This window comes from Stegostoma tigrinum, chromosome 25 (genome assembly GCF_030684315.1).
Source record: "Stegostoma tigrinum isolate sSteTig4 chromosome 25, sSteTig4.hap1, whole genome shotgun sequence".
Classification (NCBI taxonomy): Eukaryota; Metazoa; Chordata; class Chondrichthyes; order Orectolobiformes; family Stegostomatidae; genus Stegostoma; species Stegostoma tigrinum.
Genome location: NC_081378.1, coordinates 4,621,152 through 4,641,951, shown reverse-complemented (window position 1 = coordinate 4,641,951; position 20,800 = coordinate 4,621,152). Strand labels below are relative to the sequence as shown.

The 20,800-nt window shown below is 40.9% G+C and overlaps 1 protein-coding gene across 3 annotated transcripts in view; it reads right to left on the bottom strand.

The window, feature by feature from the left end:
• Positions 1–631: 631 nt before the first annotated feature.
• sephs1 (selenophosphate synthetase 1) overlaps positions 632–20,800 on the bottom strand; it is a 61,509-nt gene continuing 41,340 nt past the window's right edge. For all 3 annotated transcript variants that reach the window (XM_048554097.2, XM_048554098.2, XM_048554099.2), the window contains 4 exons: positions 13,317–13,407; positions 12,656–12,755; positions 7,129–7,341; positions 632–4,439 (listed from right to left, as the gene is read on the bottom strand). In XM_048554097.2, the coding sequence (XP_048410054.1) occupies positions 4,225–4,439; positions 7,129–7,341; positions 12,656–12,755; positions 13,317–13,407 (619 nt within the window). In that variant the 3' untranslated portion in view covers positions 632–4,224. The remainder of the gene's footprint in view (positions 4,440–7,128; positions 7,342–12,655; positions 12,756–13,316; positions 13,408–20,800) is intronic.

Below are 20,800 nucleotides of genomic sequence, written 5' to 3'. Positions count from 1 at the left end.
CTGACGGGCTAGGAAACCCAGCGTCTAATTCTTCCTCCCTAGTGAAGGGTCGCACTCTACACTAATTTGACCTCGCAGCTTTTACATTTCCAGCAAGTGCAGTTTTTCCAAGTTACAAAAATCTCAAATATTTAGATACCTATTTGTAGGAAGGCATCAACAAACAGAATTTAAATAAAGCATGCTGAGCTCTGTTGAAACAGTGTTGACATCCATTCCTTCATCGCAAAAAGTTCAAATCCTTGGATCATTAATGAATTAAGACTTACCATTTATCTTGGTAACTACAAAGCCATGGAACTTGATAGACTAAAGATGTCTTCAAGAAATAAAAGCTTCTATAGCCCAGGAATAACATTTCTGTAGCAACAGTATTTTGAAATGTGTTGCTGAGAAAATCGTTCCTTTGAATGAAATAAATAACCTCAGCAGTATTCCTCACCAACCTATTTAAGATACATATGTTGGATGTGGTGTCCATTTCAAAAGTTGGTTGGTGAAAAACAGTGACCAATTTGATGCCTGAACATGAGTTTCTCTCATGTCACGGCTGTGGTGTGTCAAACTAAAGAGCATTAAAATGGCAGCAACAATGGTTGAAAAAGCTAAATTATGATCATACACCTGCATCTGTGACCACAATTTTCAGATTTTATTTGAGATCAGAATTAGTGATAAGTACAATCTTTTTCACTCTATTTGGTCTCTTGATTTACAAAGGTGCTTGAAGCTCAACGTGGAGCAAACTACCAGCATTTGGTTTTCCAAACGTTTCAACAAAATACTGGTCCATAAAGCAGCTTATTTCAGACAAAAAAACCTTTTAAACATTTGGCTTGTCAGAACTCCTATATGCAGGTTGCTGCAGTCCTTTGTCCAGCTGGTCCTAAGCTTATAAAAAAGGCCAACTTGTTCGTAAATTGAAATAAATGTCTAGAGACAATTTAGTATATATTTTCAACTGACACTTACATCCAAATGGTATACAATAATTACCACTAGATGGCTCTGGATCATCCACTTTAATTATGGTTCTCTTCAAACAGGAGGTAGGATTAAGACTTAATGCTATCTGGAGATTCCTTTTACTGTTAGAACTTCACCTGGTATCAGAAAACAAGTAGATTTGTATCCACTGGATTACCCTTTTCAAATTCAATTCGAGAAGCTTCAAAAAGAAGGGTAATTTGTTTCTTTCCCCCCAAAAAGAAAACTTTTCTATTAGACTTATGAGCTGCAGTATTAATAGTAAGCAAAAAGAATACAATGGAGAAACCTCTGGATTACCCTTTTCAAAAAAAACCTACCCAGAATTTAAGATATCTAAGGCACAGCCATTTTATAAATCAAACATCATTCCACCTCTTTCTCACAACCTTTACAAGATTTAGACAAACATATATAACATTCTCTAGAATGCTCTCGGGCATTCTCCCCCAGCACTGATGTTAAGGCAAATGGTCTTTACAATTCCCAGGTTCATGCTTCACTCCATTAAAAACTAGACAAATGAGGCAGTACTCAGTCTTTTGCAGTCCTCAACTACATTTGAAGATCTCAATAAAAAAGCCTAACAATTTCTTTGCACATTTACTTAAAAATTACAGTATCTATCATTTCATTCCTCATTTCTGAAATGCCGCTCTAGGTGTTGGGCTTTGATCACAGGAATTTAATAGATTTGGCCACCACAACTGCAAAGATCAAAATTGAATCCCTTGAACAAGTTGATGTACTGAGAGACATTTAGTAGTACCATGGGAGCTGCAAACTGGCACTTGCTTGAGAAATACAAACAATAAAAAAATTGAAATTTGAAAATTTTCTAACCCATGAAAGTTAACCAGAAAAAGGCAACAGTTGCATTAGTGTGCAGATTTTTAAAAAGTAAACCATGAATAAAGTCAATACAATGATTCAGCAAAATTTAACCAACTCCCAAGAGATTTGATGTCATGATTAACTTGTTAAATGGGCTATGCTGGAAGGCAGAGCATCATTCCTTAAAAGGCAGAACTCTACAGATGCTAGAAATTGGAAATAAAAACTGAAGTTGACGGAAACAGCAAGGAAGGTAGCATCTGTGGAGAAATGCGGGGAAAAAAATTTAAGTTTAGTGCTTGAACAGAACTGGTTAGGGTTTGTACCTGAAATGTTAGCACTGTAACCAAGTAGAAGAAAAACAAACAAAGTGTGTCCCACAATCGGGGGTCAGTATCATTTGGCAGTGCTACTCAGTGACACAAAAACAAAAATGAAATCATCAGAGACACTTGCCATCCACCATGTGGATCTTCTCCCGAACGTCCCAGCAAAGTACCTAGCTTGTTGAATAAACTAGATTCTAACAAACACCTCATGCACAGAAAAAGCAATGTAAACAATTTGTTTCACATTTGTCATGTGCTGATCCTGCAATATTTCCGTTCCACTCCGCCTTCAGATTATCTGTTCTGCTTGTATTTTGTCCATTATGACTGATTAAAAGTCTTTAATGGGTACCTATTGTTGCTATCAGAATACAAACTTATTGTTTTTGTTGAAAAGAAATGGTTTTTAAACAGGTGGAATAAACTTTTGGTATTATAGACACCCCTTCCAGCTGGTCATAGTAGGACAGTAACTGAAGTTTTCCACGATGTCAGAGACAGCAATACCCTTCTATTTGAAGAGAACTGTTTAAAATAAATTAAAATATGCAATTCCTTAAGCGTCCACATTCTCAAACACATGCACAAACACAGACACAATATGAACTTCACCACGAAGGTGGCACACATCAGAACAAATAAATCTTCTATGGTCAAAAAGCTGCACATGGAATTCTGAGTCAGCCTTAAGTTCACAGCTATTTTATCTCTCACTGCACTACTGAAAATAGCCTTAAAAGAACAAATTAATCAAAATAACAATGCAGGGGTAGTAAGGAAATGGGAAAAATAAAATCAACAACAATTTCAACAAATTTCCAATTTAATGAACTGGGTTATTGTGCTATATGAAACTTCTATTGGAAAGGGGTAAGGGAAGAAAAGGAGGTGGGGAAAGCAGGAAAATAAAAACCCCAAGAAACAAAATCCTAATCTTTATACACTTTTAACATATATGATTATAGAAACAAACGCATGTGCTTACCAATAAAGTAACATACAACAAAGTGGGGGCTGACGAGGGTTGTGGGGAGAGGAAGAGGCATTTCAAATATTCATTAGACTACTATTATGTTAAACTTCAAGATATGACGCCAGCATATAAATCACATTAAACAGACCAGTAGAGAATTGATAGAGTATAATTAAAAAAATAAAAGCTAAGCAGCATTATGCTAAAGATTATTTGTATTTATAGAAAAGCAGATGCAGATATCACTTTACAAAATATAAAATGTATTAACACTAATAACCACAGCACATAATGTCAACATAATTGATTATTATATTTTAAAAAGTCATAGTGTAGTTCATTCTGAGCTTCAATCTTAGAGTATTTTACAGTAGCCTTTCGTTTGGTCTGTAACATTTTCTGCATGATAAAACAGCGAACCACAGTGTAAACTAACACATACATCTGTGTTTGCTACAAAATAATAGAAAACATACCATGATAACATTATTGTTTAAGATTTACCATACGGGAAAGAAATATTTCTCTTCCAAGTGAAGTGCTGGCCATGCGAATATAGCACAGAGGACCTACTCATTTTTACAGACAGATCAACTGAGTAAAGTCAACACTAACAATACATCTTAACTGTGTGAAAAAACATTACAAACCAAAGACCAAATGAAATCATGCAAACTGCTGCATTCCATCAATCCTTATAACAACTGTAACTCTTTCTGAAAAGCTTTCAAGGCAACAAATTTGCTGACAAGTAATTTTCATCTAATATAGTGATCAGACAAATGAAATGCTGCTGCACTGCTGTTGGTAAGGTGTGCTCTACGTGAAGCACTTTAGGAGAGCCTATGCGGCACAGACAGTAAGTATCTAAAGATTCAAAATGAATCAACAGTATTGGATATTAAGTTCTCAACTTAGAAGCTGCCTTAGTATTAGGTGCATCTTCAGTTAATGTAACAGAAAAACAGGTCAATGGATTTTTTTTTGTATCCACGCATGATCTGCCAAAAGGCCAACACAAGGCAGACAAGTTAAATTTACAAAGTTTCTTGGGATGGCATCAAAACTGCAACAAGTCATCTTTTCTATGTGCATTTTTTTTTAAGACGTGGCACCAGGAGTTGGATTAACATTTTGTGTTGCAATTGTTGGAGCTACTTCGATGATCCGTGGTTTGTCTATGATCCTGGCACTACGATTGCCCTTCTCCACAATCCCAATTATCCATGCCTGATAACCTTCACCGTATTTTGGTGATTTTATTTCTGCACAAAACCGAGCTGCTTGTTCCCGCGGAAGACAGATCAGGAGGCCTCCTGCAAATAAAAATGTTTCACAAGTCAGCCTTCAGAACATGGTGTTAACTAAAACTGAAGGAGCACCTGCCCATTTTATGGGCCATTGCAAGGGGCTCCCAGTACCTACCCAATAGTGATGGGGTTATGAAACTGGCAGGATTCCTGCTTACACTCAGCATCTAGTGATTTCAGCTGGGAAGCATGCTTAACAGAAGCATGAAAGAGGATAGTGTTGGGCCTAATTGCAAAGCCTCAGAAACGAACGGCACTCATGCTGCTTCAAGTTCAAATGTAAAGAATGCAATGGGGGTAAGATATTAAGGGATAGTTAGCGACCACGAAATTCACCAATAATTCAGCAAGTATGAGCACTTTCAAACAAGCAGCGAACAACTCAGAAAAAAGAAGAAAACCATTTACCCAGTACTGACCTAGGTAGAACACATGTTCGAGAATTGCACAAATATTACATTGACTGGCTCCAGGAGCCAGTCAATCAGGCCATGTAGTATTAGATAAATTACCAAGCCAATATACAGCAATATGGTTTGAAGAATGTGTGATGCTAAAAAATTTAAATCCACACAATTTTTACATCTGTTTAAGAGTACAGTACATATCATAGAAATAAAATACTGGCATTTATATAGCTATCTTAAATAGTTAGAACTGCAGACTGATTATATTTTGAACTACAGTGACTATGTATGGAAATGTGTCAACCATTCTGCACAAAAAAAAATCAAAATTGAGGTGAATGATCCACTTATTCCTGTTTCTGACGAAGAACTTTTGGCTGAGACTCTCTTTTTCAAGCTGTGGGATTTTCAATATCCAGGGTCAGCCATGGCCCAGTTGGTAGCACTTTCACTTGCACTACAAGCTCCTGAGTTAAATTCCCACTCCAGGGCTTGAGCACAAAAATCAAGGCCAACAATCTGGTTTAATCATGGAGCTAATTATCTAGTCTTTACCATATTGCTGTCTATGGAATATGCAAATTGGCTGCAGTGTTTCCTACATAACAATGACTTCATTCTGAAAGTATTGACACATTTGGTGGCTTTGAAAAGCACAAATGGAAGTCCAAGATAATAAAGTGTGAAGCTGGATGAACACAGCAGGCCAAGCAGCATCTCAGGGGCACAAAAGCTCACGTTTCGGGCCTAGACCCTTCAGAGAGGGGGATGGGGTGAGGGTTCTGGAATAAATAGGGAGAGAGGGAGAGGCGGACCGAAGATGGAGAGTAAAGAAGATAGGTGGAGAGGGTGTAGGTGGGGAGGTAGGGAGGGGATAGGTCAGTCCAGGGAAGACGGACAGGTCAAGGAGGTGGGATGAGGTTAGTAGGCAGGAAATGGAGGTGCGGCTTGGGATGGGAGGAAGGGATGGGTGACAGGAAGATCAGGTTAGGGAGGCAGAGACAGGCTGGGCTGGGTTTGGGATGCAGTGGGGGGAGGGGACGAACTGGGCTGGTTGAGGGATGCAGTGGGGGAAGGGGAGAGTTTGAAGCTGGTGAAGTCCACACTGATACCATTGGGCTGCAGGGTTCCCAAGCAGAATATGAGTTGCTGTTCCTGCAACCTTCAGGTGGCATCATTGTGGCACTGCAGGAGGCCCATGATGGACATGTCATTGAAAGAATGGGAGGGGGAGTGGAAATGGTTTGCGACTGGGAGGTGCAGTTGCTTGTTGCGAACTGAGCGGAGGTGTTCTGCAAAGCGGTCCCCAAGCCTCCGCTTGGTTTCCCCAATGTAGAGGGAGCCACACTGTGTACAATAGATACAGTATACGACATTGGCAGATGTGCAGTTGAACCTCTGCTTAATATGGAAAGTCATCTTGGGGCCTGGGATAGGGGTGAGGGAGGACGTGTGGGGGCAAGTGTAGCATTTCCTGCGGTTGCAGTGGAAGGTGCCGGGTGTGGTGGGGTTGGAGGGCAGTGTGGAGCGAACAAGGGAGTCACGGGGTGTGAGGGATGTGTTGCAGGAAATGCGGGAGACGCGGTCAAGGGTGTTCTCGACCACTGTGGGGGGAAAGTTGCGGTCCTTGAAGAACTTGGACATCTGGGATGTGCGGGCGTGGAATGCCTCATCCTGGGAGCAGATGCGGCGGAGGTGGAGGAGTTGGGAATAGGGGATGGAATCTTTGCAGAAGTGTGGGTGGGAGGTGGTGTATTCTAGGTAGCTGTGGGAGTTGGTGGGCTTGAAATAGACATCAGTTACAAACTGGTTGCCTGAGGTGGAGACTGAGAGGTCCAGGAAGGTGAGGGATGTGTTGGAGATGGCCCAGGTGGACTTGAGGTTGGGGTGGAAGGTGTTGGTGAAGTGGATGAACTGTTCGAGCTCCTCTGGGGAGCAAGAGGCGGCGCCGATACAGTCTTCAATGTAACGGAGGAAGAGGTGGGGTTTGGGGCCTGTGTAGGTGCAGACGAGGGGCTGTTCCACATAACCTACAAAGAGGCAGGCGGGTGCCTGTGGCCACCCCCTTTGTCTGTAGAAAGTGGCAGACAGACCCCAAATGAATTAACTATAACTGCCCGAGGTATGTCAAACAAGACTGTGTCCTTAAATCCTGTGATGGGGGAAAGAGTCAACTGAGCCAAGCAGGCAGTTTGCTTATTATACATTACAAAACTGGAACTGCCTGTTTGCTCAGTCATGTCTACTGCATTAAAAATCACCCATTTTCAAAACATTACAGAAGTTACCTGATGTTTCAGGGCAAGTGCCATGCATCAATCCAAACATATTCCCACACGCTTTGCTCACTGCTGCCATCTTAGCAAGGACAGGAAGGTTATGGATCACAAATGACACTTCGTTTCGTTGTTGTTTTGCCAGGTTCTGAGCATGTCCAAGAATCCCAAAGCCTGTAATATCCGTGGCTGCATGTGCATTGAAGGTGTGCATAAGGCCGGCAGCTGCAATGCGGAAAATTAGAGCAGTCGTGAATGCATTAACAAACATATATTGCAACTTGTTTGCAGATCCGTTGTAGTTTTGAATATATGTGAAATTTTGTGCAAAGAAATCAGGAATTAAGTATGAGGATTAGTTTATAAATGACACATCAGAAAACTTGATATTCAATGCTCTTGAAACTCATGGCTGTCCTAACTGGGTTCTAAAAGCTCTTCATTTCTGGTTAAGCAATGAGCAATCAAGAATGAGAATATTAACTAATGTAATTGAAAACAAACCCCTAAAGTCACATGTTTTAGCTGAGCTGTATCAAAATCTCCATATTCATAGAGAAAGCAGTGTTCTAGACTTAAAAATAAAACAGCCACAATTATTCTAAGTTAATTAAGCTGATGTCTGGATCAGTTTGTCAAGATGATTTAGTAATTTAACAGTATCAAACTGCACAAATCAAGATATCTTGGAAGTCTGAAATATGCATGTAATAAATTCAGCTAACCTCAGTTAGAATGACGGTTGTGTGCAACATGTGCAGAGAATAGTCGCTATTTTCGTTGAATACAAAAAGGAAGAAAAAGGGTGATTCGTTTCCCCATTTCCTTAATTAGAAGCCACAGGTTATGCTGTGTATCTTAGTGCTCAATTGCAAAATCTTATTGTTAAAATATTTTAGATCAATTTCTCTTATCCTTACCTATAGGACATTTCTGAGCCAGATGTGTATTTCTGACAATTGGCAGTGGTTTCATCGTTATCAGTAGATTCCTAATTCCAGATTTTTCTTTTATTAAATTCAAATTCCACCATCGGCCAAGGCGGGATTCAAACTCAGGTGCTCAAAACGTTAGAGATAATGGGTTCACCAGCATCTGCAGTTCCTAAGATAACAAGGTGTAGAGCTGGATGAACACAGCAGGCCAAGCAGCATCTGCTCCTAAGATGCTGCTTGGCCTGCAGTGTTCATCCAGCTCTACACCTTGTTATCCTCAGAGCATTAGTTGAGTTTCTGGATTAAGAGTCTAGTGATAATACCACTAGGCCATCTCCTCCCCTCAATGAGGAGGGATAGTACAACATTGTCATGCAGTTTTGAGACAGGGGATGCGATAAGTATAATTACACTGGTGGTAGTGATGAAAATCAGCATAGGAGAGATTCAAACATGAGGTTGAAGGCTTATGCTTCAGAGCTGAACACTTATTTTAGGAAAGAGAGTGGGTAACATGGTGGAAGTACCATTCATAAATCAGAAGATCAAAAGGGCGATGGCTAACAATACTTGAAGGGAGGAAACTATTTACTATGTTAGTTATCATAGGGAGCCCAGAAGGCATGGAATTTAATGTGAATTGGATCAAGGAAACAGGAAGAGGATCTAATGAGTCAGGTGAATTCAGAGACGGCTTGGATGATCACAGAAAAGTAGAAAAAAAGAAGACAGGTTCTGGCTCAAGGCAGAGGACCCTCACGGACAGTTTTACTTGGTGGACAACAAAAAGGGGTTTATGGTAAAGGCAGCTAAACAGAGGTCCCGAATCTTAGTGACAGAAGTGTGAAGTAGATCATCAACCCCACTTGCTAGACCCTCAAATTTTATATAGTTGAACTAAATTGCTATCAGCCTCCTATGTTCCAAAATTAAAATCTTCCAGCCCAATGCTCCCTTTTCTTTTGGGACAATGTGGCTGATTTTCTTTTTACAGATTAGATTCTTTTGGTGCAAATACAAGCACTTACTATCTTAAAAGGGGCTGACCTGTGCATAGCCAGCATGGGAATTACTGGATTGCTGTATGCCCATATGGTTTAGATAGAACATTTCCTTGGAAGCTAAAGTTCTCCAGACCTGGAATATCCTCAAAAATCTTCTCTCTAATGCAATCACACACTTCCTACAATGGAGTGACCAGAACTATATGTAGTAATTCAGTTGTGACTCATGGCAATGTAATTGAGCATAATCTCCCCTACACTCAGCTCCCATGCCTCGATTATTAAAAGAAAGCATCTCATCCTTGACTGTAACTTTTTCTGGCTGTTTGGCTACGTGCCAAGACTGTGTATGTTCCTCCACATTTTCCTACTGTCTGAAAACTCAATAATTTTTATTCATACAAGTTTAAATCAGTGATATGCATCACCTGACAGAAGGGATATTAGCAGTGAGGCCTGCAAAATGTCACTGTAAACAGCCTTTCCAATCACAAAAATGATAATCAATCATTATTCTTTGCCGTCTACATAAGCAATCTGCCACCTGCCCTCGAGTCCCAGGGTTTTTCACTTCCAATCTGGAATCTTGTCAAAAAGTTTTCCTAAAATCTAAGAAACTATATCAACCATTTCATTCGAATCAACCCTTCTTTATTACCTCCTCAAAAATTAATTCAAGTTGGTCATAACCATCTCATAACAAATCCAGAGATAATGGGGACTGCAGATGCTGGAGATTCCAAGATAATAAAATGTGAGGCTGGATGAACACAGCAGGCCAAGCAGCATCTCAGGAGCACAAAAGCTGACGTTTCGGGCCTAGACCCTTCATCAGAGAGGGGGATGGGGGGAGGGAACTGGAATAAATAGGGAGAGAGGGGGAGGCGGACCGAAGATGGAGAGTGAAGAAGATAGGTGGAGATTACAAGAGAGTTGCAATGGGAGAGAGATTCCCTGAGGTTGGTCCGGAGGGAGGAGGGTAACTTCTTCAGGTTAGGCATCCCTGGAAGAGGCTTCGCAGTGAGGTTAAAATAGTATCAGAGATAATGGGGACTGCAGATGCTGGAGATTCCAAGATAATAAAATGTGAGGCTGGATGAACACAGCAGGCCAAGCAGCATCTCAGGAGCACAAAAGCTGACGTTTCGGGCCTAGACCCTTCATCAGAGAGGGGGATGGGGGGAGGGAACTGGAATAAATAGGGAGAGAGGGGGAGGCGGACCGAAGATGGAGAGTGAAGAAGACAGGTGGAGATTACAAGAGAGTTGCAATGGGAGAGAGATTCCCTGAGGTTGGTCCGGAGGGAGGAGGGTAACTTCTTCAGGTTAGGCATCCCTGGAAGAGGCTTCGCAGTGAGGTTAATATAGTATCAGAGATAATGGGGACTGCAGATGCTGGAGATTCCAAGATAATAAAATGTGAGGCTGGATGAACACAGCAGGCCAAGCAGCATCTCAGGAGCACAAAAGCTGACGTTTCGGGCCTAGACCCTTCATCAGAGAGGGGGATGGGGGGAGGGAACTGGAATAAATAGGGAGAGAGGGGGAGGCGGACCGAAGATGGAGAGTGAAGAAGATAGGTGGAGATTACAAGAGAGTTGCAATGGGAGAGAGATTCCCTGAGGTTGGTCCGGAGGGAGGAGGGTAACTTCTTCAGGTTAGGCATCCCTGGAAGAGGCTTCGCAGTGAGGTTAATATAGTATCAGAGATAATGGGGACTGCAGATGCTGGAGATTCCAAGATAATAAAATGTGAGGCTGGATGAACACAGCAGTTTTTATTCCAGTTCCCTCCCCCCATCCCCCTCTCTGAAGAAGGGTCTAGGCCCGAAACGTCAGCTTTTGTGCTCCTGAGATGCTGCTTGGCCTGCTGTGTTCATCCAGCCTCACATTTTATTATCTTGGAATCTCCAGCATCTGCAGTCCCCATTATCTCTGATACTATTTTAACCTCACTGCGAAGCCTCTTCCAGGGATGCCTAACCTGAAGAAGTTACCCTCCTCCCTCCGGACCAACCTCAGGGAATCTCTCTCCCATTGCAACTCTCTTGTAATCTCCACCTATCTTCTTCACTCTCCATCTTCGGTCCGCCTCCCCCTCTCTCCCTATTTATTCCAGTTCCCTCCCCCCATCCCCCTCTCTGATGAAGGGTCTAGGCCCGAAACGTCAGCTTTTGTGCTCCTGAGATGCTGCTTGGCCTGCTGTGTTCATCCAGCCTCACATTTTATTATCTTGGAATCTCCAGCATCTGCAGTCCCCATTATCTCTGATACTATTTTAACCTCACTGCGAAGCCTCTTCCAGGGATGCCTAACCTGAAGAAGTTACCCTCCTCCCTCCGGACCAACCTCAGGGAATCTCTCTCCCATTGCAACTCTCTTGTAATCTCCACCTATCTTCTTCACTCTCCATCTTCGGTCCGCCTCCCCCTCTCTCCCTATTTATTCCAGTTCCCTCCCCCCATCCCCCTCTCTGATGAAGGGTCTAGGCCCGAAACGTCAGCTTTTGTGCTCCTGAGATGCTGCTTGGCCTGCTGTGTTCATCCAGCCTCACATTTTATTATCATAACAAATCCACACTGGTTGTCCTGGATCAATTTGTTTCCTTCCAAATGATAATTAATGGCACCTTTCAGAATTCCACTTCCCCAGTAATCCACCCGTCATCAAGCATACATATGTTAACATGCAATGACAATATTGACAAATTCTTCCAATTCTGCTTCTTTGCAAGTCAAAAAACACAAGCATTAACACAAGTACAAAAGGTCCTGCTGTTAAAGGACTGCATCACTTAAACAGTAATCAAGAATGGAAAAGGTGTCCTTAAAAATTAAGTAGCTCTTGACAAGATCTGAAGAAGAGTCTTGAAAAATAATTCGATTTGATAGTGTAACAGTTATATAAATGGACAGGCAATCCAGAGGCCTGGAGTAATAATCCATTATGTACAATTACACAGTCATATCTAATTTGGCAATTATATTTTAAATTGATATTAATTGGTACTTCAGCTTCTAAAGGTCTTCATTAATTTTGCAGCAAAAGAAAAAGCATTTGATTGTTTAGCATAGATATGGATGAGTGTTTCAATTTTCATGATTGGCTAGTGTTCAGCTAATTCTCTATTCTGGCCTGAAAGGAGGTAGGTGGGAAAAGCAAAAAAAGTAGAGACTATGAGATAACAGACTACAGACTACAGAGGTTGCTAACATGTCAAAGTTTGCAAGCTCAATTAAGCAAGTCTGGAGGATGGAGGATAATTAATAATTGACCAAACTCAGCAAAGACATTAACAACCAAAATGCAACTGTATTTAAATAAACTTACTACATTCTCACATTACTCAGAAAATGGATGGTTGGGGGAGCAGAGACTTTTATTCTGTGTAGAGGACGGCAGGAAGTTAGACAATTATTTCTGCACTTCAGATATAATACCACAGAATAGCCACATATTTGTTATGGGAGACCAGCGAGAACAGCACATGGATAATTTAGTCTACACTCTGAATGAGAATGAGACATTTTTTGAAGGACAAATAATTTAAATATTCTCATGGCATTAGTTATCAATAATGGAACAAATCACTTAGAGCATACCGGTTCTGTTTAATCGTGCCATATTCATCATTGCTTCCTGGTAAGCCAACTCCACATCCTCTTGAGTGACAACAAGCTTAATCTTATTCCATTTTTCTGGCTGTTCATAACAAGATATGGTACAGATAATATAAAATTAAAATTAATCTAAAATTATACAGAAAATACTTTCTGCAAATTAAATGTAGGTCTACAAACATGCACTCCTGGCATCAAACTTTATTAATCAGGAATTTGTCTAATGGATGGCAAACAAAAGCAAAGCACAGATGAATTTTCTATAAAGCACTGCAAAGCAGGCAACTGTACATGTCAGGAACAGAAAGTCCTAAAATTACCAATGTATGGTATACAATATAGAAATTCAACCACCAGAATGCCACAACCAAAAAGTACTGCATTTCAAATAGCCAGTGAGAAACAAGTTTATAAATGGAGAACTTTTTAAGTTCTCAAAAAGAAACTAAATATGTGAAGGATCATCTTACGGCATTAGATTTTTCATCAAAACAATCAAGAATTCTGAGATGAACATACAGCTTCAAATTGAATTTTGAACATTACTCATGATTGCTTTTTTAAAAAAGTGATTAGAGGTAGAAATAGTTAACTATGTAAAATAACTTAAATACTGCACCATTATTAGTGCCCAATAACTCACTATATCAAGCCACTGGTGCACAGCAACTGCTACTTGAGTTCCAAGTGGTTTTGTTAGTACCAAAACATCGCCTGGTACTGCATTGTCCGGCCTGCAAAATAATTTTACCATATTATAAAGAAATGCACCATGAATACTTTGTAACTTCAAGTGTTAACTTAACAGTTAAGCTAAATGCCTAAATTACTGGATAATATCCAACATCAAATTGTGCAAATTAAGTTAGCTCAAAACAAGGTTTGGCCAACAACTTTGGATGACCTAGGAATCCACCCAGCACAGCATACGTACTTCTACAGAGTGATGGGAGAACAACATATCACTACACATCGAAAACTAAATTATATAAATCCCATGATTTTTTAAATAAAAAAATGCTGTGATATTAAAAACAAAGAGTTTAGTCAAAAACAGAACAGCACAACATAGCCATGTTTTAAGATCTGTGAACTGCTTTTACTTCAAACTTCTGTAAAATGATGGAAAATTAATACCTTTCCCCTCATTTGTTTCAAGAGCAAAAAGTCAATAAAAAGGTACATTCAACTATACTTGTTCTTGTACATCAGTCAATGAAAGCAAGCATGCAGGTACAACAGGCAGTGAAGAAAGCTAATGACATGCTGGCCTTCATAACAAGAGGAAATGAATATAGGAGCAAAGAGGTCCTTCAGTAGCTGTACAGGGCCCTGTGAGACCGCACCTGGAGTACTGTGTGCAGTTTTGGTCTCCCAATTTGAGGAAGGACATTCTTGCTATTGAGGGAGTGTAGCGTAGGTTAACAAGGTCAATTCCTGGAATGGCGGGACTATCATATGTTGAAAGATTGGAGCGACTGGGCTTGTCCACACTTGAGTTTAGGAGGATGAGAGGGGATCTGATTGAGACATAAGATTATTAAGGGACTGGACAATCTGGAGGCAGGAAGTATATTCCTGTTTATGGGGGAGTCCAGAACCAGAGGACACAATTTAAAAATAAGGGGTAGGCCATTTAGAACAGAGTTGAGGAGAAACTTCTTCACCCAGAGAGTGGCGGATATATGGAATGCTCTGCCCCAGAAGGCAGTGGATGCCAAGTCTCTGGATAGTTTCAAGAAAGAGATAGATAGAGCTCTTAGAGATAGTGGAATCAAGGGTTATGGGGATAAGGCAGGAACAGGATACTGATTGTGGATGATCAGCCATGATCACAATGAAAGGTGGTGTTGGCTCGAAGGGCCGAATAGCCTACTCCTGCACCTATTGTCTATACTGTGCAGCAAAGATAATCAATATCATTAGTCTGGAGCCTGGGTCTTAGTTATTTGATATGAAGTTCCGGAAATGTTGATGATACGTATCAATATCCCCTGAACAACTTTTAGTACGTGACAAATCAACACCCTGAAAACTTGTCTTGGTAATATAATTAAAAATAGTTACCCTGGCATAATCAATTTCACTAAACTTCTAACAAGTAAATAGAAGGATGCAAGAATATTTTTGTATGCACTGAAAGACACACACAATTATAGTGGAAACACATCAGATTTTTAGAAGAGAGTTAAAAATAATCTGAACGCGGTGGGAAAAGCAGACTCAATGACATTTCTTGATGATACATTTTGAATTGAAGTGGAAGATGCACTAGAGAACACAATTGCTATATTGTTGTATAAACCATTGATTTTCAGAATTCATTTCAACTATACCTTATAAAATATTCACTTTCTTTCACTCAAGAAAACAACAGTTTACCAACAGTTCTTACGTTATTTCCTTGTTTAGGAAAACAAAATTTTCCACTACAATTTCCCACTGAAACGAAACGCATAGTGTGGCAAGTGATACACATACTGATGATTTCTCTAACATAAGATTATGATATCCTCAAAATTCTTGCTTGTTTTGTTCTAACTAATTAACTCCTTTGTTAGCTTTGATAGTCTCCTAGAGCCTTCCCAACCAATTACTTATATGCAAGCCTTCAGAACGTGGTGGACTATTGTAAGCCAGGGTACCCAACAATCAAGTATGGCTGCTCCTCAGGCAAAACCTAGATTAATGTACTTTCAGAAGTTATTTGGCTAATTCTGCTTGTTTCAACCTGTGGGCTCTGATGTCAACTCAGCATCATGATCACTTTTTTGCCTGAGATGAGAACTGTCAGTTTACCCCTGCATGTGTGTCACAGTGATAATAATCTAGCTGGGGTCTGATCAGTAATTCAGAAAGATAAAGCACATTTTCCTTTTTTGTTGTATTTTGAAGCCAGCAGACTGAAATTTTGCTCGCCAATGGTCACTAACTGAATACATGGTTGCATTGATCACAAAATGATTCAATGAGCCTAAGTCCCCATGCCGCAATTTATTCTTACAATATTACAATCTGGCACGTGTGTGGTGCACCACCTAGTGGTAGTGTTGCCCTTAAACATTTTTATAAAGGCTGTGTTCATGTTACAAAGACAGTGAAATGAGAAAAATATCAAAACAACATTAGTACAACACAACACAGTACTTCAGTGTTCCAAGACTATATCAAGAGTGAGGGTGCAAAACCACCCCACTACTTACCTGCACGACACAGTATAACTTGTCTAATGCTGGAGAGAGGCCAAACACTTGCTTGCTAAGAGAGCAAAGCAACATTCTATTACTCCAGAAATAGTAACAACTGCTTATGCTGGAGTCTGAGATAACAATGTGTAGCTGGAGGAACACGACAAGCCAAGCAGCATCAGCGGAGCAGAAATTTGACGTTTCGGGTCAGGATCCTTCTTCAGATATGGGGGAGTGAAAGGAGGCTCTGAAATATTGAGAGGATGGGTGGGGCTGAGGAAGGTAGGTGGAATGGTGATAGGTGAGTGCAGGTAGGCAGTGGTGGGAATTGGTCAGAGAGGTGGGAGAGAAGATGGACACATTGTGTCAGGTCAAGGTGGCGGGGATGAGAGGGAGGGCTAGGGAGATTTCTCTCCCACCTATCTGCTCCGCCCACGTCACTGACCAATTCCCACCACTGCCTACCTGCACTCACCTATCACCATCTCACCTAAATTCCCCAGCCCCACCCATCCTCTCTCTATTTATTTCAGAGCTCCCTTCCCCCTCTCCGATTTCTGAAGAAGGTCCTGACCGGAAACATCAGCTTTCCTGCTCCTCTAATGCTGCCTGGCCTGCTGTGTTCCTCCAGCTCCATACTATTCTATTATTTCAGATTTCTTTCAGGGCTTCCTCAAATTAAGTTATTTGTGCTTATTGCTAATTATTTGATTTAAAAGATCAAACGGTAAGTTTACATAACCGATGACTAGTTAAAACTGAAGTCCCAAAGTCGAGGGTGTGAAAAGACAAGGTCTATTGCTGCATATATAATGAGAGGCAACCAATTAGTAATACAACAGACCACAAAATATTTGGACTCACCACAAAACAGCCACTCTATTCTATTAATAGTAATCAAACAAAGCATGTTGGGTCATAGAAATACACAGCACGAGAACAGACCCTCATTTCAACTCTCCATCCCGACCAGGTATCCTATAAAAATGTAGTTCTATTTGTCAGAGATATCTAGAACTGCAGACGCTGAAGCATTCCAAACTGAGAGGTCGACTTTCCTTGTCCTCTGTTGCTGCCTAACCTGCTGTGTTCCTTCAGCTCCACACTGTCGACTTCCATTCACCAGCATTTGGTCTATATACCTCTGAACCTTTCATATTCATGTACCCATCCAAATGCCTTTTAAATGTTGTAACTGTACCAGCCTCCACCACTTACTCTGGCAACTCATTCCATATACCCAACACCCTCTGCGTGAAAAAGCAGTCCCTTAGGTGCCTTTCATATCTTTTCCCTCTTGCCTTAAACCTATGCCCTCCAATTTTGTACTCCCCCCACCCTGGGAAAACACCTTGCCTACTTATCCTATCCATGCCCCTCATGATTTTACAAACCTCTATAAAGTCAACCCTCAGCCTCTAATGGTCCAGGGAAAACTGCCCCCACATATCTGGCCCCTCCATCCAGCTCAAACCCTCCAATTCTGGCTACATCCTCAATCTTTCCTGAACCCCGTGTAGTTTCACAATATCCTTCCTATAGTAGGGAGACCAGAATTGCACACAATACTCCAAATGTGGCTGAACCAATCTCCTGTATAGCTGCAACATGACCTCCCAATGCACTTACCAATAAAGGTAAGGTTACCAAACACCTTCTTTACTATTCAATCTACCTGAGACACCACTTCCAAGGAAATACGAAGCTTCACTCCAAGGTGTTTTTGTTCAGCAACACTCTCCAGGACCTTACTGTTAAGTGTACAAGTCCTGCCCTGATCTACCTTTTCAAAATGTTACACCTCACATTTATTTAAGTTAAACTCCACCTGCTGTTCATCAGCCCACTGGCCCATCTGATCAAGATCCTGTTGAACTCTGAGGTAACCTTCTTCAGTGTCCACTGCACCTCCAACGTTAACATCATCTGCAAACTTACTAAGCATATCCCCTATGTTCACATCCAAATCATTTATATAAATGAAAAAAAGCAGTGGGCCAAGCACCAATCTTGTGGCATACCGCTGGGCACAGGCCTCCAGTCTGAAAAGCAACCCTCCACCATCACCCTCTGTCTTTTATCTTCAAGGCAGTTCTGTATCCAAATGGCAAGTTCTCCCCAAATTCTGTGTGATCTAACCTTGCTAACAAGTCTACCACGAGAAAATTTGTCCAATGCCATACTTCATTCCATATAGATAATGTCCACCGCTCTGCCCTCATCAATCCACTTTGTTACTTCTTCAAAAAAAAACCCAGGTTAGACAGACATTATATCCCACGCACAAGGTCATGATGACTATCCCCAATCAGTCATTGCTTTTCCAAATACATGTAAATCCTGTCCCTCAGGATTCCCCTCCAACAACCTGCCCACCGCTGATGTCAGGCTCACTGGTCTATAGTTTCCTGGCTTTTAATAATCAACTTTCTTAAATAGTGGCACCACGTTAGCCAACCTCCAGTATTCCAGCACCTCATCTGTGCCTGTCGATAATACAAATATCTCAGCAAGGAGCCCAGCCATCTCTTCTCTCACTTCCCACAGAGTGCCAGAGTACACCTGCCAGGTCCCAGGGATTTATTCACCTTTATGTGTTTTAATATGTTCGGCACCTCCTCCCATTTATTTCCCCAAGTTCTCTATGTTCCACATCCTTCTCCACAGCAAACAGATACAAAATACTGGTTGAGAGTCTCCCCCATCTCCTGTGATTCCACAGGAAGGCAGCTGTGCTGATCTTTAAAAGGATCTTATTCTCTCTCTATTTACCCTTTTGTCTTTAATGTATTTGCAGAATCGCTTTGGATTCTCATTAACCCAATTTACCAAAGCTACTTCATGTCCCCTTTTTGCCCTCCTGATTTCCCTCTTCAGTATACTCCTACTGCCTTTATACTCTTCTAGGGGCTCTCTGGATTCTGCAGTCTATACTGACAAACACTTCCTCCTTATTTTTGACCAAAGCCACAATTTCTCTGGTCATCCAGCATTCCCTACACCTACCAGCCTTGCCCTTCACTCTAACAGGAACAGTTTGTGGAGTCTGCTGATCTCATTTTAGAAGACTTGCCCATTTCCAGCCGTCCATAGCACCTCACCTGCGGCAATTAAATGTTACAAATATGTCAGCAAGAGGCCCAGCAATCTCTTCCCTTGCTTCGCAGAGTTCTAGGGGACACCTGATCAGGCCCCAGGGATTTATCCACTTTTATGCATTTTAAGACGGTCAGCACTTCCTCCGCTGTAATATGGACATTTTTCAAGATGTTGCTTGAAACTGCATTTTCTAATGTTTCTTACTCCTAACCAAAACCTCAATTTCTCTAGTCATCCAACAATTGCTTCACCTCCCAGCCTTGCCCTTCACCTTAGCAGACCACACTTTATATCTGGACTCTCATTATCTCGTTTTTGAAGGCTTCCCATTTTCCAGCAATCCCTTTACCTGTGAGCATCCAGCCCCCATAGCCCACCCTCCGAGTCAACTTCCAGAAGTTTTTGCCCATTACAATTAAAATTGACCTTCCTCCAATCTAGAACTTTAACTTCCAGATCCTGTCTATCCTTTTCCATCACCATTTTAAAACTAATAGAATTATGATTACTGGCCTTGAAGTGCTCCCCCCAGTGACACCTCAGTTACCTGCCCTGCCTTATTTCCCAAGATTAGGTCAAGTTTTGCACCTTCTTCAGTAGGTACATCCACGTACTGAATGAGAAATGTTTCTTGTGCACACTTAAATTCCTCTCCATTCAAGGCCTTAACAGCAGGGCAGTCCAAGTCTACGTTTTGAAAATTAAAATCCCCCATTGTTGTCTTGGAGTGAAAAATATGCACATTTGTTCAATTATATATCTGTGAGCCATCTTGATTTCTGCAAATACCAGGCCTTTTCCATCAGTGCACTTCACAGAATCACAAAATGTTATCGTGCAGATAGCCACTGGACCTATCATGCACCCACTTGTTCTTGTTCCTTTTCCCAGCAGGAACAGTTTCTCCCTATCTACTGTATCCAGCCTGCTCACTGTTTTGGACCAGAACAAGCCCCTTCATATATATCAATAGGCTTAGACCCTAATTTTTTCTTAAAGGCAAGTAAGAGTTGCTGCTTTCCAGAAGTAATTTGATTGGTTACACGTTTCATGCAAAACGGTCTTTATCTTTACTCTACAGTTAAAATACAAACAGAAGACAGACAAACTGGTCTAACTTTAACTCTATTGGAAAGCTTAACAGAATAACAGATAGTTAACTGCTAAACATTAAATGTCCCAGTATAGTAATATTCCATAAACACACCCTTGGCCAAGGCAAATTCAGTAAAATAATTTGTCTCATATGCAAATGTTTTTCCAGTTCAGGAAGAAAGAACATTAAGAAAAATTTCAGGCAGAAAGAGTACTCAAGTGTTTTGCTGTTGCAGGGAGAGATGTATGACAGCTTCAAAATCCCAGCATCTGCTGAAAGCTAAACTAAAACCCTGGTTCTGTCGGAACTCGACTTCAATCGTTTACACTGTTTCTATTGTTCCAACTTTAAAAAAAACTCCAAGGCCTCTCAAGCTGTTTATTGGCTTGGAACAGTCTGGTCCACACCTCTGTCTCAACCTCTCTTCATAGAATGAAACTAGCCATCGTACCGTCACAGTTTAAATGCATATATAGACCTTACAGATATTTCCTATAAGAGTCTTAAGAAGAGTTGGAAACCTTAGAAATTAAGTATTTTCTGGTTCAAATGTGAATCAGAAGTATTTACTTACATGTAGTATTCATTTAAATACAAACAAGCACAGCTAAAAGTGTCACTTAGATTTCCATTGCATTAATACTTTGAGTCATGATTTTTTTCTTAAGGAAAATATAACTACTTTCAAATGCATTGTACATAAAATTCATTTTTCTAACTATTACATTTTGGTTACATTGATAT